General features: G+C 38.5%; 1 protein-coding gene across 2 annotated transcripts in view; it reads right to left on the bottom strand.

The window, feature by feature from the left end:
- Nucleotides 1–19,231, bottom strand: part of LOC6044117 (follicle-stimulating hormone receptor) — a 322,877-nt gene that overhangs the window by 53,966 nt on the left and 249,680 nt on the right. The window contains exon 1 of one of the 2 annotated variants that reach the window (XM_038251810.1): nt 6,579–6,656. The exons of the other annotated variant lie outside the window; for it this stretch is intronic. Within the exon in view, the coding sequence (XP_038107738.1) occupies nt 6,579–6,601 (23 nt within the window). The 5' untranslated portion in view covers nt 6,602–6,656. Of the gene's footprint in view, nt 1–6,578; nt 6,657–19,231 lie in introns of those variants that run through there. 2 annotated transcript variants of the gene reach the window in all.

The following is a 19,231-nucleotide window of genomic DNA, read 5'->3' as shown; positions in this document are numbered from 1 at the left end:
ATTGCGACCAATATTTCAATATTTTGAAATAATCTGTATTGATTCAAAAAATCATAACTCGGTCAACGACTTTTTGCTCATTCTAGAAGTTTCTGAAAAGTTGGCATTTGATGTCCTCTTACTTATCAAAAAATATAAAAAAATAAAAATAGTGTTTTTATTTTGCAAATCAAGTTTAAGTGACAAAAATTCAAATAAAAAATCACCAAAAAAATTTACCGTGTATCATTTTATTTCAGTGTAGTCCGTATCCATTCTACAACTTTGCCCAAGACACCAAGTCGATCAAAAAATTATTTCAAAAGATACAGATTTTTGTATTTTCATTCATCATTTTTGTATGGACAGCTTTCAAATTTGGCAGCACCAAACAAGTTTCAGTCGGATTAAAAAATACAAAAATTAAAATTCTAAAAAGAGACCGATTTCGTAGAAAATTGCTACATTCCCTTATCTTAGTTACCAAAGGTTGGATTGAAAATGCCAAAACATGAAAATTGGAGAGAATTAAGGATAAGGCCGTAGCAAATATTTTTCAAAGTTTATGTCGCCCACCTCTTTAAAATCTACCCAAAAAATCGAGGAGATTTTTTCTAAGGCTAAATATTTTTTGAGAATATTTTTTTCGTCATAAATTTTGAAAATCAGATTGCAAAAAAACACTAAAATTCCGTTAATATACTTACTTTTCGAAAGACAAAACAGCCTACTTTTCTTGACCAAAAATGACAGAATCGAATAGAAATACTCTTCAAGATTAAGATGAAAAGTTTTACTTTTCAGCAATTGATTAGAAAAGTAATACTTTTCAACATTATTTTGATTTAAACGATTCATTGACTAAATGCTAAATTAGATTACATTATTATTGAACGATTCATTGACCAATTGCATGGACATTTGACTTACAATTCCATTCAGAGTGTTTTTTTTTGGAATTGCTGAAAACATAGTTGCAAAACTTGATTGTTTCATCACTCGTCGTATTTTTCCAACTCGGTGAACCTCCTTGGATAAATGTATGTTTGCTAATGAAAAAATGAAGGAGGTTCGATAACGATGATAATTATCATAAACTTATTCAAACACTAACTCATTTTTTTGAAGATTCCAAATAAATCCGAAAATCCCTGCTCAAAATACGGGTACTCGTTTCAGAGCACTTTTGTTTGGATAGCTCCCTGTTTTGAGGATTCAATAATGCAAAACGGCTTATTTGGATTTTAGGAATCGCTGGATATAGTTTCATCTACAATTTCATATACAATGAAAAGAAAATTTTCGAAAACGTATAGAATTGCTTAGCTATCCAATGTTCCCGTATCGGACCAACAAAAACTGAGTGATGCAATAAATTAGTACAACTTTACGACCAGCTTTTCACCATAAAACCTCTTGGGCTTTTAATGTGTGACGGATGTTGGCAAACAATAAAAAATGTTGACGCCAACATGAGCGTAATAATTCCTTGTGGAAACCCGCTTCCTTCCCCCAAAGCCACAATTACAGTCACACTATTATTCACGCCTAATGCCAATATATATATTCTCACCGGAAAAGCGCCTCTACGCCGCCGCCGTTATCGGGTTGCAGCCGAGCTTTTCTTCTTGCGGTTGGCTTCTCACCTCTTGACACCATAAATTAACGCCCCGAAATTGGATAATCTTGGCCAGGAAAAATCAACTCCGTCGCAGAGTTGTCTGCCCAAAATGGGATTCTTTTGAGCTAAAAATATTTGCGTTCCAGCACGCAAACACACACACACACACACTCACACACATTCCAAGGAAGGGCGAGCTTCTGGTTTATGAAGCGTTCCACAAAATCACCGAAATTCCACAAAGTCTGTTGTTTTCTTGTCGTGTTGGACGCGCAAAAACAAGAGACTTCTCGACGGGACGGAACATAACTCGCAATGATTTATGGATCGCCATTTTTCTTCCTGGCGAAGATCATTTCCGGCGCGCCAAAGTGATTGTGGGTGGACCGTTGGTTGGGGGTGACTTTTCCAAGGGATGTTTTATGGACAGGAAGTGGAATTGGTACGTTTCTTTTATTGGCACGTAATACATTTATGGCCAATTAGCGAAGATTATGACGCAAGTAGGACCGGATTCGGTGGAATGTTTTCGCGGAAAAAGCTTTTCTTTGTAGCTTTGGAAAGCAAACCCATTTATTCGTTAAAATACTGATATTTTGAAACATATGTTCAATTCCTGCACTTTTAGTAATTTTAAATTTATATAGATTGATGTCCGAGATATTTCGAGATTCTAAATTTGAAATTTCACGATTTGGATATATCATTGTCCTTGCAAAAAAGAGGGATTTTGCGTCATTGCTTTTTTTTCATGCAAGTCCCCGTACAATTTAAAGCTGGTCCAATTAAATGGGCATGTATTTTTTTTCACTTCGTTTATTTATTAGGGCTCAATCGATTTAACTTCACGGAGCCGAGTGGCTGTGTTACAAGTTTGGTAACTAATATGTTACAAAAGGATCTAATTGTGGAATTTTTAAAACTATAAATTCCCAGAGATGTTTCCAAAACGGCATTGCTACGTTGATCGTTTCTCTCCAATCGTCTCCGATTCCAGCCGCATCACAAATCAGCGATATCAGCTGGGAAAGAGTGAAGAATGGGGTGACCTTGGATGATGGCTTCTGTTGAGGTGTTGGATGATCACAAGATTGGGTTTGTGTGGGTTTCTTTGGACCTTGTTGTTGTTGTTCTTGTCCAGTTGTGGCAGCCAAGTAGTTGTTTTTTGATGTTTCTTTGTGTTGGTTTTTCAGCTTGAGGGCCATGGCCTTGAAGGTTGAGCAGTCCTGGATTCGATTATGTGCAGTTTTACAGCTAGTGCACAAGGCTTCTGGAGTCCGTTCAGGGTTTCGGCATAACTTTGAAGTGTGTCCGTATTGATAGCATCTTTGGCAGTACATGACTTTCGGTATAAAAAGTCGTACTGGGATGATGACACGTTTATATTCGACGAAGTCGGGAAGAACTGTGCCGGCAAACGTAATGCGCATTCCGTTTGCAGGGATGTACTTATTTTCCAGAGCAGAAAATTTAGCCAGTTGGTTACATCGAACGATGGGTACACTTTCCATGTCAGGATTTTTGAATTTTCCTTGTCCATGCTTGAGAAGATCCTTGGGGTTGAGTCCTGGTTCATACACAATTCCATCTATCTCAACATTGTGACATGGCACATATACACGATGAGATGATCAGACATGCATCGGCTCTATGAGCTCTTTTTAACGGCACTCAGCTTGTTCTAGATGCCATTTTCGTTTAAAGCAATGTTATGCTTGTTGCTAGGTAAAAATCTCTTGTTTTTGGCTTGAATAATGTGTAGAAAACATTGGTTCATTGGAAAAACCGATCTCAGCTATATTTTCATGTAAATGTTCTCTTAAGCTCTCAAGAAGAACTTCTTAAAAGCTCTTTGAGTGCAATTAAGAGTTCTTAACCTATATCTCAGTAGGGTATCAAAATAATCTCTCAGGGTCTTCGGGTGCCTTAAAGACAAGCGTAATTAGCGTATTCTAATCACTGGCACAACATGCTGGGTATCTTCTACGTGAAATGCCAAACAAGTTCTTCTAAAAGAGGAGTTAGAGCGGATGCATGTCTGGAGATGATGTGAATGTCGGATTGTTGGTTAGATGGTTTGCTTCGTCACGATCGGTAAGAACAATTTTCACTGTGTAACGATTTTGTTTGCTGATGTTCAGTACCGTCGGGTAATAACGGTTGATAGTATCAGCCAAGCTTACAAATTTAATCGGGATGTCGAGTTGCCGTATCAAAACGACAAAAGGGCCGTTTGCTGATTTGGGATACTGTCGCATCCAGCCAGAACGTTGAGCAGGTTTCACTTTGGCGAATTGTGGTTCTTTTGTTTCCATATTGTAACAATGATGCAAACGATAGCAAAGCAAACGATCCGAACTCGTCGGATGCTGAGGAGCGACTGAAATGGGCATGTAAATATATTTCAAAAATGTATCTTGAGAAGGAATTTCTGACCGATTTTGTGTCGTTCGAAAAATTTAGAGTATAATCAAGACTTTTCAGAAAAATAGTAGCACTTACTGTGAGCAAGTTAAAAGCAACATATTCAAAGAATAATATTTTTTGCATTGAAATTATTGTACGAAGGTACATCAATAAAATTTTTGGAGAACTGAAAAAAATGTGCAATTTTTTTAGAATAGACAAATAGCAAATTTCTGGAATAGACTGCTGTTTGCTTTGATACACCTTTTAAAGCCAAATTTAGTAAAAAACATATTTTTTCACTAACTTTTTGCAATTGACGAAATCTCAACAACTATTGATCCGATTTTCAATGTTGAAAATTGAAATATTTGTGCTCTTTCCATTCTTTTGAAAAAAACCTTCCTCACTATTTACCAACAATTGATAATATGAGTGGTTTGGACACAAATTTCAGCTTTTTTAAGATCCAGAAAAAAGTAAGAGATAAAACTTAAGTGGTAATAACTCGATACAGGGTTGCCAGTTCTGCAATGTTTCAGACTCATTAAAAAAGTATTGCAATAATCTAACCAACGATAGGTTGGATGATGGATTCGGTTACCGTTTCCATTCATTAATGTGAGATCCGTCTTCAAAAAGGTACATAAATATCACTTAAGTGGTCATAACTCGAAACAGGGTAGCCAAATCTTCAATATTTTGGACTCATTGGATAAGTTTTTCAATTACCTAACCAACAATGGGTTCGATGATGGATTCGGACATCGTTAACATGCATATAATTCGCATCCGAAGGCTTAATTGTTGAGCCAATTGCAAACCTCTTTTTACACCTACACAGAAAGAAATCTATTCTCGTTATCGTGAATTTAGTTTACGAATGTGAGAGTCACGAAGTAATTTATTCATGAGAATGGTGCATTTGCACTATAAACGTGAATATATTTTTTCGTGGTTCTCGCATTCGAGAATTTAATTCACGATTTCAAGAATTGTTTTTTTTTCGTGTAAGCTTCCATCCACCCCGGGATTCGACAGTTCGAATCTTTGGATTGTTAGCACAACTGCCTACCAGCGACTCCACCGAGGCAGGACACACACGGAGAAAATAGAGTTCCCAAAATCGAGAACACTCGTTCATGAAATTGGGAACCACGAACAAAGTGTTCATATTCCTTGGTACGTTTTTGAAAATCGTACCATGGCATTTGAACACTTTGTTCGTGATTCCCAATTTCATGAACGGGTTTTCACGATTTTGGGAACTCTTTTTTCTCCGTGCAGGGAGACGACTCCTACACCTGGATTGAGCTAACGACCTAACCCTCTAGGTTAGACCGGGGCCAACATTTACTTCCCCATCCGACGAAAGGCGTGATCAGACAAATCTCGTCTCGAAAAATGCCACCGGGACCGTCTGGGATCGAACCCAAGCCGACTGGGTGAGAGGCAACCACGCTTACCTCTACACCACGGTTCCCGGTATGGACACACTAATGATAAAAAAGCCTTCTTTGTTTATAGGGCAGCCCCTTCAGGGGAAACAAGAAAATATAGATAAAAATCAAAATTTCTTAAAATCGACTTATTTTGAAGAGTATTGAACTATTACGAAATTTTCTGCTCTTTTGTATAAAAATAATTATTTAAATCAAAAATTGTGCCTGTCGTTTGAAAATTTTTACAGATAAGTGTTATTTTTCTTGCTTAAAAGCTATCAAAAACTGAGACCACAATATTTTTTTCAGTAGATTTGACAAAATTTAAGAAAATACCTGGATCCAGAGCTGTATCATGATTTTCCTTTCTTTTTGGTCCAATGATACAATCCGACACTTCAATTTTCTCAATTAAACTTTTTAATTAAATAGAAATCATCCAAATCATGAATTTAAAGTGATTTTGACACATTTGTTGAGTTTCAACTCCATTCAACCAAATACATAAAGTTGATTGGTTTAAATACGATGATTTCATAATATTCAATAACTTTTGTTACTTGTAGCATCAAGTTGCCAAAATTGCTTCTTAATTTTCATGGAAAGTCACCGGTAGTGAAAAAATACAAAAACATGATGTTTTGCTAGAAATTTATTGATTTTCACAGAGTGTCTCATTGTTTCTGCCAAGTGGGTCTACAATGAGACAGTTGCATAACTCTTGCTGTAGAGGTCGGATCGATCTCAAATTTTGGTCAATGTTAGAACAATTTTATAGAAAGAAACTGCAACAAAAAGCTCATTATGAAATGCGGAAAAAAACAAAAAAAAACTTATAAAGATTAAAACCAAATAAATATCTCATTTTTTCCGAGGAATGTACCCAAAATAGCTAATTTTTTGCTGTTTTTCGACGTTTTTCGTTGTTATTTTCTGAACTAAATTTCAGTTAAAATATCAGAATCGGTTTTACCAAAATCTCAATAAATAAACATTTTATTTTTGTTTATTTTAATTATACAAATATAAACACTATTAGGAAAGCCTAGACGATTTGGAAACCATATAATACCTGGACACAATGAGTTACATTGAATAATCATTATTCGTAACCATAACCTTAAGAATACCTGACAACTCGTATGGAATCCATCTACGTATCACCAAGCAGGAGCATTCCTTATCACATTATCGACAACATTCATACATCTATCGCAGCTGCAGCCAGCCTTTTCTGTCTACGAACTGTCTGCATTGGCTTCCCTCCATTTCTTGAACTTACCTGTAACGAAAGCAGAGAAGAGAAACAAAATCAATAAATTAATCAAAAGATAACGATCTGCTGCCTCAACGGCAAGCAGACTGTCTACGGGTAACGAAGGAAGCAACTCTATCAAACAGTAGGAGCAATATCTAAGAATCAACGGCCACGACGTGAATGATGTAATTAAGATGTACAACCCGGGACGCGAGCAAGGTATCGAGCAGCGTCACTTTATGCTGCTGCTGCTGCTGCAATCTGGTTCTGGTTGCACGCGCATAAACGAGCATAGTTCCTGCATCAAATTGAGGCCAGGGAGGCAGGGCGCAGGAACTGCTTAAATTGGAATTTGCAGTAGATCTTCGATAGTGCTATGAAAGATGCATGCGATTACGCGAGGATGAACTAGTTTTTCCCGTGCGCCAAACTGCTCTTTTTGCTCGAATAAGGAGCGTTTGAAGCGAAATCGATCGGTACCGGGGAGTTTGCATATTGTTACAATGATGGCAGCCTTCTTCAGAATTGAAGCCAGTGTTGCCAGTCAAGTCATGGGCATTCAGTTAAGATATTTCTAAGATTCCATATGAAAATTACCTTTAAAACTAAAAAAATGTTGAGACTGATGAATTGCCATTAAAACTAATCAAACTGGCAACACGGCCTGAAGGCATTAAACCAATAAAAAGGTTGGTCCAGTATCCTACCAGTTGGCAAATGGGATGCTTCCTTGAGGCTGCTGCTGCTGCATCGGGATAAAAGGACATACATTTTTGAGAAAACCCCGGCAAACATACCAACACAAACTGTATGTACAGTACACACAAAGGAGCAAATATTGCATCCTTTAGGTCGCCACCACTGCCCGTGCTCTGTTGTCACCGTCCTTGATCGCGAAGAAGCAACTTTTCACGCTTCGGTTATTGGATGTTCATGGATGCGACATGCCTGGACAGTGGGATTTGTGCGATGGTAATGTGGACATAGATTTGACATTGTATTTCAAAAGTATTTTTTTTATTCAAATTGATTTTTTTAAATGTTTTTATGTTTTGTTGTCTTGTTTTCCTGTTGTCTTGTTGTCTTGTTGTCTTGTTGTCTTGTTGTCTTGTTGTCTTGTTGTCTTGTTGTCTTGTTGTCTTGTTGTCTTGTTGTCTTGTTGTCTTGTTGTCTTGTTGTCTTGTTATTTGTTTATTTTTATTACAATTTGCAGCACTTTTTATCTATTATGCGAAATTCTCGTCGTCATCTTCACTTGCTGCGGAATGCTGTTCCACAGCCCAAGTCAGCTTCCCCACGAGCGTGAGGAAAATTGAACGGATTTGCATTGCCCTGGCTGAAGAAGAAGACCCTGGCCCAGCTCAGTCGCCATCGTGACAGCAAACGGCGCAGTGCCAATAGTGTTTGTTGGACCCCGTGTGTTTGATGGAGCGCATTGATTGGAACGTGTGACCCAGTGTTGTGTGGAAAAGCACATAATTTTGTTTGCTTTATGGCGATGGCATGTTCGGTGGAAAATTTATCTGCTTTACACTGCAGAATTGTGGACTTTTTTTTATTGATTGTGTTTACGTATTTTTGTATTGTTGGTTTTAGTGAAATTCTTTGTGATAGTTGCATCCATAAGCAAAGGATTTGAAAGAAAAAAGCGTTACGTTGAAGTTTCTGATCTTGTATTTTGATGCTCCTGTGAGTTCGATTCGAGCATCAAGATACAAGTTCAAAAGGCTCAACTAACTTCGTCAACCGCCAACGAAGGAGATTGTTCAGCGAATCAGCCATCATTAGTTTTGCTTTTCCCCCGGAGAAACAACTTCTTGATTGCAGAGTAGCGTGGTTCACGTTTCTATGAAAAAGACAAAAGTTGTTATTTTGTCTTGCATCAACCGGAATTTCGTTCTTTTATGTCCCCAGAAGCACTCCTGAAAATTTGAGCCCATTTGGTAAGGTCTAGGAGCTCCAGTTTTAATTTGAAATTTATATGGGATTTTGATTTATTTTCCATGGGAAACTATCTTTTTTTACATTGTATTAGAAATTTTTTTTTATCAATCGATGAAATGACTTGATTCTTATAGTAGAAGATAGGTTTTGAACTGGGGAACAACTTTGTAGAACATACCAACATGCTAGGAAGTGACCCTTTAAAGATACAGATACTTTTAGATGGTGGCTTTTGAAGGGGCTTTACTGTGTGGGGTGAAACGGGCTAGCTGGCGTAAGTTCAAGATATCTTTGGTTTTTAATCGATGGTGCTTTGACTTTTCTAGTCATATTTACAAAGTTATTTTTAGAACATTTATTTATAGACAAGCATGGGCTACGGTTTTGGCCAGCAGTGTTTTGTGAGTTTTCAACGATCTTTTCCTTGGACAATCTGGCCACCGGTGTTGTTCCAGGTTATCAAATGGATGATGAGACAGTTCGGACACCGGCACTGTTCCGGGTTGGCGGTTTGCTGTTTGTCAATTATGTTTTACAAGAATTGGTGGACAGTTTCGATACCGGCATTGTTCCGTGTTGGCGGTTGGCGGGTTATCAAAGACTGTTCTTGTTAGGGGATCGATCGATTGCGTCTCGGACTCTTAAGCAGCACGTGAACGACGCAACGATGACTTCCCAGAAGACGACCGCTCACTCCGGATCGGTAAGAGTTAGTTCCACTATAGCTGCCAAAGTGTATATCCATCACATTACCCGCAGATATCACAGCTCTCTGAGCCGGACCGACCATTAGCGCTCTGTAGAGGTGGACCAGGTGAAGAGCACGAGGCCATACAGAAAAAATCAGCACGTCGCAAATCCCGACAACATCCAACGAGTACTTCGGGAAGGTCAAAGCGGAGAACAACGAGAACCTCGCCCTGTATGAAGCGCCGAGAACGACGTTTCTGAACACCGCCAGCTGGATCGGACGCACGGCGTAGGTGAAGGTATTTAGGAACAAGCTGGCAGACAATAATTAAGACCCTGTCTCAGGTGAGCAAGAGCGTTCAGACGCATACGGAGACACACCGGCTATGCACCCTAGGACGACTCCGATCTAGATCGGACGCGCGAGAATGGAGACGGCAGGAGAGACGAATCGCACGCCAGAAATCAACCCTAAGCGAGTCAGCAGCAAATGACGCCTATCTCTGACCAAGTTTTCCTCATTCTCAAAAGTTAAAGGTCACCACCGCAAACACGGGTACAAGTGAAGCACGGCCCATTATCAAGGTCAAGCAGACATGGAAACAAGATGTATGTTCGCTGAACCACGCGGAGTCTCACCGATACCAATAAATTGCCCAACTCAGATAACAAGAGCGGTACTCGAAGCACACGGATAACTACAGGAGTAACTGAAGCTAGAAAAAACGCCCCATGGACCGAACGGGGTAAGATCAAACTAAGTTCGAGTGAGAACATTGAGAGCTAACTACATCTGTTTCCGTAGGTTTGGTGTTCCTGTCCCTGAGCGCGAGGATGGATCAATCGTGCACAGGTTGAGCTGATTGGCTGGTGGAGCGCTTCATTCGCTCCAAGCATCTGGTAGAGCAGGGCCATGCGCACTGATGGAGTGCACGAAAATCGGGCGCATCACGTGGACGCAGAGCGGAGTGCGTGCCAACACCGTACGCGCAACAATATCCTACGCGTCGGGCGGACGCAAAGCTTCGTGCGCGGCAACACCGTACATCAGAGACATGCGAGGTTAAAGTAGGAGTTTTGAATCTATTTTCAACCTTATCAACAGCTGTTAAAATGAGTTATTGCGTTGATTGTTTTAATTATTTGTTTAAAAAAAACTGAAATACACAAACAATCGAAACAGTGTTGTTTACTTTGGGTTCTGTCCCGAAATGCAATTCCCAATCTGAAACTAACCCCTGATTAAATCGACTCCCAAACTATATCCTTCAATCCCGACCAATTTCGTAAGCGTGACCAGCTTCTCCCCGTCCTCCCATCTTTTCAAACTTCTTAACTGATCGACAGACAACTGTGTCGATCCCCTAACAAGAACAGTCTTTGATAACCCGCCAACCGCCAACACGGAACAATGCCGGTATCGAAACTGTCCACCAATTCTTGTAAAACATAATTGACAAACAGCAAACCGCCAACCCGGAACAGTGCCGGTGTCCGAACTGTCTCATCATCCATTTGATAACCTGGAACAACACCGGTGGCCAGATTGTCCAAGGAAAAGATCGTTGAAAACTCACAAAACACTGCTGGCCAAAACCGTAGCCCATGCTTGTCTATAAATAAATGTTCTAAAAATAACTTTGTAAATATGACTAGAAAAAGTCAAAGCACCATCGATTAAAAACCAAAGATATCTTGAACTTACGCCAGCTAGCCCGTTTCACCCCACACAGTAAAGCCCCTTCAAAAGCCACCATCTAAAAGTATCTGTATCTTTAAAGGGTCACTTCCTAGCATGTTGGTATGTTCTACAAAGTTGTTCCCCAGTTCAAAACCTATCTTCTACTATAAGAATCAAGTCATTTCATCGATTGATAAAAAAAATTTCTAATACAATGTAAAAAAAGATAGTTTCCCATGGAAAATAAATCAAAATCCCATATAAATTTCAAATTAAAACTGGAGCTCCTAGACCTTACCAAATGGGCTCAAATTTTCAGGAGTGCTTCTGGGGACATAAAAGAACGAAATTCCGGTTGATGCAAGACAAAATAACAACTTTTGTCTTTTTCATAGAAACGTGAACCACGCTATTGCAGAGAGGTGATTTTCCACAAACAAACATGCAAACCACTCGAGGCAAGTATCTTCTCCTGGTGAAGGGAGTTGTATAAATCCTTCTTGAAAACAAGAAACCAGATCCTAAACTGGGTCACAACCGCCTTAAGGAAGCAATTGTTTCTCTTTAATCCTTGCGGCAACGTTACACCCAGATGCATTTAAAAGAGAAATCGAAAATCAGCTCAAAAGCAAGCAACAAAAATACCATAATTCCTCAACTGAGTGTCCCTTAACTATTTGCGTATTCCAGGGCCATCATCCTGGAGCCACCTCCGCGCACTAATTGAACGTGGAACACGCGACATTCGCAAGCTGTTCCAAGAAGGAAGATCCTGCCAAAGACACCGGAACCAGGTCTCCAACCTCGGGCCTCGGGCGTAAAAGTAGTTTATTTTAATTAGAGCGACTTTCTGTCGGTTTGAAACGTCGGAGCGTTGTTGGCACTGCTGCCAACCCTGAAGCTGGATAGGACTTCGACGAGGATGCTCATTAATTGCGGGAATAAACAAAAGCTGTACGGGAAATCAAGTTTAGTGTTGGTGTTCGGAGTTAGTTGAACAAATAGAGGAGCCTGTTTGCTCGAGTATTGCCCGGAGGGGATTTAGTGTAAAGATTAATTTGTATAGGAAATTGGTGCTTGCTTAGAAAACAACGAAGGGAGAAAAAACAAATTCAATTCAAAATATTGTTGGGAAACGTATATCTACAGTCCAGACTCGAATATACGATAATGATGAGTAAAAAGTTTTTTTTTGTATTTATTTATTTTTCTTCTTTAAATTTTAGTTCAACAAATCATAATCACCATTTTGGCCACCACCTTGGAATTAAAAATTCTAAATAATTATCAAGTAGTTTACTGCCCCGGTTCGCATAAATGTCCCATATGCAAAAACAGCAATCAGAGAAAAAACGCAAAGCAAGTTTGTCCCACACATAAGGCTACGTGATAAGTTTTATCCAAAAATCAAGCTTCTTGGATTCCCATAGCAATCTTAATCCTTCTTGTCAACTAAGCCTCGATAGTCTGGTGGTTAGCATTTTGTCTGCTAACCCAATGGACGGGGGATCGAACTCCGCCTTGAGCTGATGAATTTTGCGTTTTATATTCAAACGGAAAAAAACGTATTCAAGAATATTCAAGTGTTCAGAATTCCTGCTTTCCGATAGGAGCAGATGACATTCGAACCCAGAGCCATCCGCTTACAAAGCGAACAGCTTAACCATTTAGCCACCCCTTTTGAAACCACTCAAAATGTTCAAAAATACTAAGTATTCTCAGGTCTTTACAAAAAAAAATCATATCATTTGATATCCATATAGTAAAAACTTAAATTTTGTGTATTTTTTCAAAAGAACGTAGTTTTTTTTTAAATTTTGAGTATTTCACAAAAAAAATAATTGAAATGTATGAAGAATTTCCGTTCAAACCGTAAATACTTTTTTTAATGCGTGAAAATTTTGAGTGTTTTCGAAAAAATGTGTTATTACTTTCGAAATGTATGAAATATATTCATTAGGGTGGGTACGTTTTTCAAAAAGTTCTCGGATCATGTTTTAGTATGGTTCCCCTTGTAGGGCATGCCCATAGGGACTTTCATGCCGAATATCAGCTCATTTGATTGTAAACTGACTGCGCGCATCAGGGTTAAAGTTTACATGGGAATTACTATGGGAAATTGGAACTTTTTGTTCAAACGCTCCTACGGGTCTGGAAAAATCACGCGCCAACTTCTGGTATGGTCAGGCCTATGGGGAATGGTCTGGAGAACACTTTTCCCGAAGAGAGCATATGGATTCTTTGTCCCTAGACCTGGCGCATCGGCAAACAATCCGATGTCTCCGGAATCAACGGTTTTCCCTCAAAAAGCATCAAATTTTCCTTAGCATGCTATGAAAGCTCGATGAACACCGCGACGCCATACGTCAGATAGCTACCACGTGGGTGAGAAACGGCTGGAATATTCAATTGCAAACCTTCTTTTAAATAGAAAATGATCATTTCGAGTAATCCTGATATTATTTAGTCGAATTCAAAATTTTTGCATAGCAAATTTGTATTTTTTTGCAAATATTTCAACCACGTGGTAGCTGCCTGACGTATGGCGTCGCGGTGTTCATCGAGCTTTCATAGCATGCTAAGGAAAATTTGATGCTTTTTGAGGGAAAACCGTTGATTCCGGAGACATCGGATTGTTTGCCGATGCGCCAGGTCTAGGGACAACGAATCCATATGCTCTCTTCGGGAAAAGTGTTCTCCAGACCATTTCCCATAGGCCTGACCATACCAGAAGTTGGCGCGTGATTTTTCCAGACCCGTAGGAGCGTTTGAACAAAAAGTTCCAATTTCCCATAGTAATTCCCATGTAAACTTTAACCCTAATGCGCGCAGCCAGTTTACAACCAAATGAGCTGATATTCGGCATGAAAGTCCCTATGGGCATGCCCTACAAGGGGAACCATACTAAAACATGATCCGAGAACTTTTTGAAAAACGTACCCACCCCAATATTCATATTGTAAATTACTGAAATATTTGGTGTTTTTCCGAAACTATGTATTTTTGTGATTTTTTTAGTATACTCAAAAATGTGTGTTACATCTTTCTAAATGTTTGAAAAAAATCCGGCCATTGGATACTCATATTGCAAAAATAATAATGTTGAGTTTTTTGTTTTGAGAAAAAGCTGCATTTTCACAAAAATACGTATTTTCCTGTATTTTCAAAATGCTATTTATTACTTCAAAAACACCTCAAAATATTTGTTATTGCAATGCGGGTATCAAATGATCGTGTTTTTGACGTACATTTCGTTTTTTTAAATACCGAAAATTTTCACAAATCTACGTATTTTCTAAAAAAGAGTCAAAATTTCAGTTTTTTGCCACATTGGTATCAAATGATTGGGATTTTTTCATGCATTTCGACCTCATTTTTTATGTAAAACAAGCCTTACCCGACAAACTTCGTTCTGTATTTTTTTCGTTTGTTGACGTTTTTAACTTTTTTGCTTATTCAGCCTCCTGTGATCAAAAATTGATTTTACGTAATTTTTCCCATACAATCTGCAGATTTTTTGGAATCGGTTCCAGAGTGGCCAAAGTTGTAACTTTTAGGCGTAAGAACCTTCCTTGGACTTATACAAACCCAACGCAACAAAGAGCACCTCGATCCGACACTCCGTAATGAACTGATTCGCGTTCGAACAAAACCATCGAAATTTTTTATATATATAGATTAAATTTGCAAGATCAAAAACTGTTTTTAATCATGCGCAATCGATTCCCCAGGAAATTTTATGTGAAAAACTGACTTTTTACGTTATTTTGTTCCCTTTGCGATTTGTGCCCTTTTTCGCCCACTTTACAGTGATCAAAAAGGTCTTTAATAGAAGCTAGAAATGGGTTGACACCATATAGATGTGCCACCCTGTCTTGCAACCATGCCAAAATTTCTTGGAATAAGTAGTTTAACAACTTTTTCTAAGACACCAACGCTTTAAAAGGTCACCAGTAGAAGTTAGAGCTTGGTTGACACCCTGTAGGTGTGTCACTAGCGTGTCCCAAAAAAACACGAAGTCGAGGAATTTAATGTGCTCAGTTCTCAAATGATAAAAAATCATGTTAGAAACAACTCTCTCATACATGAAAACTTTCGGAAAAATCGTTTACCACGTTCCCTGGGCATTTTTTGGAAAAAGTCAGTTTTTTCGACAATTTCACAAAATCTGCTTAGAAAAAATGGAAAATTTTAAAATTTCAAATAGCCTATACCATTAAATGATGGTCTGTGGTCCAATAAACAAGTTAATGTATCGATTTGGCCTTTTAAAACCTTGTTTTTACTTTCCCGGTAGCTTTTATGTCGAAAAATACGAGTTTTTGCTTTACTTTTTTTCAATCTTTTCCCTCGGTATTGAACACAAAATTTCCTCATATGTGAAAATACATGCATCTTGTAGGAAATTTTCCGCCGAAGATTTTCGTCTAAGCAACTTTGAAGTTTCATCAACTCTGAGCTGAGATATTCCAGTTTTTGTGAAGAAAGAATATTGAATATTTGAAAATGTTGATATTAATCATCATTGGCATACAATATAAAGGATAATTTAAGCCTAATTTGAAGTGCGGCTGTATCGCATCTGTTTTTAAACTTGATTGGTTCATCCTTCAATACTAAGGGCCACCTGGTTTTGTTTTCTCATGGCACACTACGTGCTAAATCAATGAATTACTTTTAGCAAATAACTCATATTTAGAGCATTTTGCATTTAAACCAATCGATGCACGTTTGCTGTGTTTCCATGGATACAAATAAACAAATAACAAATATAAGGTTTAATTGTACGGATTTCCGTGATCTGAACCACAACGTAACGTTTACACTCCCTTCTTATAACTCCTGTTGATAAATCCGATTTTCAGGTAAATTAAAAATATCACTAATATTTGGAATTTATTCTATAGGGATCCATCCATTAATCACGTAGACTTTTTTAATCTCAGCTCCCCTTCTCATGGTCAATTGTCCATAAAAACTTTTTGGATGGAGCGTGGACAATTGCCAACCCCGTACAATCGAACCATATATTTCGATGCCTCTGTGCTCTTGTACTAAGCTTACTGGTTTTCCTATCTAGATAGCATAAGAGAGCACAGATGCATCGATTTGTTATTTGTTTATTTGTATCCATGGAAACACAGCAAACGTGCATCGATTGGTTTAAATGCAAAATGCTCTAAATATGAGTTATTTGCTAAAAGTAATTCATTGATTTAGCACGTAGTGTGCCATGAGAAAACAAAACCAGGTGGCCCTTAGTATTGAAGGATGAACCAATCAAGTTTAAAAACAGATGCGATACAGCCGCACTTCAAATTAGGCTTAAATTATCCTTTATATTGTATGCCAATGATGATTAATATCAACATTTTCAAATATTCAATATTCTTTCTTCACAAAAACTGGAATATCTCAGCTCAGAGTTGATGAAACTTCAAAGTTGCTTAGACGAAAATCTTCAGCGGAAAATTTCCTACAAGATGCATGTATTTTCACATATGAGGAAATTTTTGTGTTCAATACCGAGGGAAAGGATTGAAAAAAAGTAAAGCAAAAACTCGTATTTTTCGACATAAAAGCTACCGGGAAAGTGAAAACAAGGTTTTAAAAGGCCAAATCGATACATTAACTTGTTTATTGGACCACAGACCATTATTTAATGGTATAGGCTATTTGGAATTTTAAAATTTTCCATTTTTTCTAAGCAGATTTTGTGAAATTGTCGAAAAAACTGACTTTTTTCAAAAAAATGCCCAGGGAACGTGGTAAACAATTTTTCCGAAAGTTTTTATGTATGAGAGAGTTGTTTCTAACATGATTTTCTATCATTTGAGAACTGAGCACATTAAATTCCTCGACTTCGTGTTTTTTTGGGACACGCTAGTGTGTCACCCTGCATGTCAATAATTTTAAATAAAAGCCACATTCACATACAACAACTTTTTCTAAGACACCATTTTGCTAGGTTGCTTCCTTATTACGTTAAAAATAAGATTTCGAAATATCTACTGAAGTACTGGCAGTGTTGGCAAGAAATATAATTTTCAGCACTTATTTTGAAATGGCTCTTTTTTTCCCCATACAAATTTCCATACGAATTTGAATCGCTTTGCGGAAAGCCGGGTCAAACCCAACAGCTCCCAAATTTTGGGGGGTTGTTTGGTGGCCCAAATGGAACCGGAAAATGCCTGTTCTGATTGAATTAGTCCATTTTGAAATTTTCTCGTACAACTTCAAGCCACCCTATTGTCCACGATCCATACAAAAAAGTTTTTTTTGTATAGACAACTGTCCACGAAAGGGGGGAGGGAGGGGGGGTAACAGATTCCCAAAAAAAGTGTCCACGTGGTGTATGGATGGTCCCTAGAGCTTTCGTTTGTAAAAAATGAAATTTTGAGCACTTTTTGTAAATATTCTTGAAAATGTTGAGTATTTTCAAAAAAAAAATCGAAATGTTCATAAAAATCCGATCATGTGATACCCATATTGCGAAAAAAAATAGTTTTTTTTTTCAAAAATACGTAGATTTGTGAAAATTTTCAGTATTTCCAAAAAAATGTGTTATAATTTTCGAAATGAATGAAAAATTCCTGATTTGTAAAAACTAAAATTTTGAGTATTTTTTTCAAAAATACGTAGTTCTGTGAAAATTTTCAGAATAAAAAAAAACATCCGAAACATATGAAAAAAACCGATCGTTTGATACCCATATTGCAAAAACAATAAATTTGCGATTTTTTTCGAGAAACATTGCATTATCAAAATACAGGAAAAATACGTACTTTTGTTAAAATTTAAGTGCAATCGCTAGCTGACATCATTCCGATTCCAAAGCTTAACCGGGGCAGCTAAACGAATCAAAACCGGGGCAGTGCAAAATCGAGGCGTGCAAAACCGGGGCATGACTGTATGCGGTACTAATCCGAGCCATGATCGAATTGATAATATAAAATGGTTTCTAAGAGTATTGCGAAAATGAGGTCACAATGATCTAAACAACAAAACCTTTTAATTAGATTTGTATAAACAAAAAAGTCTCGTTCTTTTTTTGGGAGGGTGATCCAGCCGCACATCGTTGATGTCGAAACCTCTAAACTGGGCCCTCGTCCTGTCACGTCCGTCAGTAGTCTTGTCGTACATTACAACTAGAACCAGATCTGCCAATGAATTAGTACACTTCGACCAAATAAACACTGACGCTGTATGGATCTGACTCTAGAATAAATGCACAGTTGTGTGTTATTCACCCACTAATTTCCATCTGCTTTAATTTCAACCACCAACCCAAACACCCACTAAAAGAATAGAACCGTAAAATTGGCGTGACAAACGCTTTTTTACCAACGCCCCCATTAGTCTAGCCTTATCCGGATATACAAAACGCCGGAAAAGCCGACAGCAGCGACGACGACGTCTGGCCGACAATCGAGAGTAAGAACCATTTCCCGGACAATTACCCGAAAAGCTTACGCTGGGCAGTTCATTTCCTTTGTTTCTTTATTGTGTACGGCCATTTCCGGAACAGTTCACCAAGATATCTGCATATCTTTCGGGGAAGTTGCGCGGTCTTTGTCGTAGGAATTACTGCGACTTTGTTTTGTTGGATTTGGGAGGTTTAGGAGGGAATTTAACTTTTGGATTACAACTTGAAGCAGCAGCCGTCAACAACTGGGTCATCCTGCTCCATGCCAGTGAAAACAAAACACTACAGCTTATTGTTCCCCCACGAAACGTGTCCATCATGTGCAGCAATCTTCGCATCACACGTGTCCCAAACCCCCACGAGCACCTATTATGGGCGCCTCCGTTTTGTATGTCGTGGGGAGCCAAACTGTTTATGAAATGGCGTGTCGAGTGCCAATAAAAGCCACTTTGCTTTCATGGCTTTTCCCCGTCGTCCCCGTTTGACCCCTCCCAAGTCAAACCACCACCCACCTCATAGGGGAAAAGGGCCATAGAAAAGTGAGAGTCTTTCAGACTATGGCATGCCACTTTCACTTTTCCTCATTTCGAACCAATCAAAGAGAGGGGAAGAAGGAAGAAGCGTTTAGAGTGGTGGAGGGGGTGGGAAAAAGCCACCAGGTCAGAACTTGATGGGGGGAGCAACAACAGAACCGATTCACCCTCTCCGGTGGGTGGCTGAGAAGGTTGGCCATTATAGACAGAAGAGCCAGCTTGCCATTTGCACGCTATCCGGGTGCTAATAA

Source organism: Culex quinquefasciatus, chromosome 2 (genome assembly GCF_015732765.1).
Source record: "Culex quinquefasciatus strain JHB chromosome 2, VPISU_Cqui_1.0_pri_paternal, whole genome shotgun sequence".
In the NCBI taxonomy this organism is placed as follows: Eukaryota; Metazoa; Arthropoda; class Insecta; order Diptera; family Culicidae; genus Culex; species Culex quinquefasciatus.
Note: the sequence above shows the minus strand (reverse complement) of the source record. Positions and strands in the feature narration are given on the sequence as shown.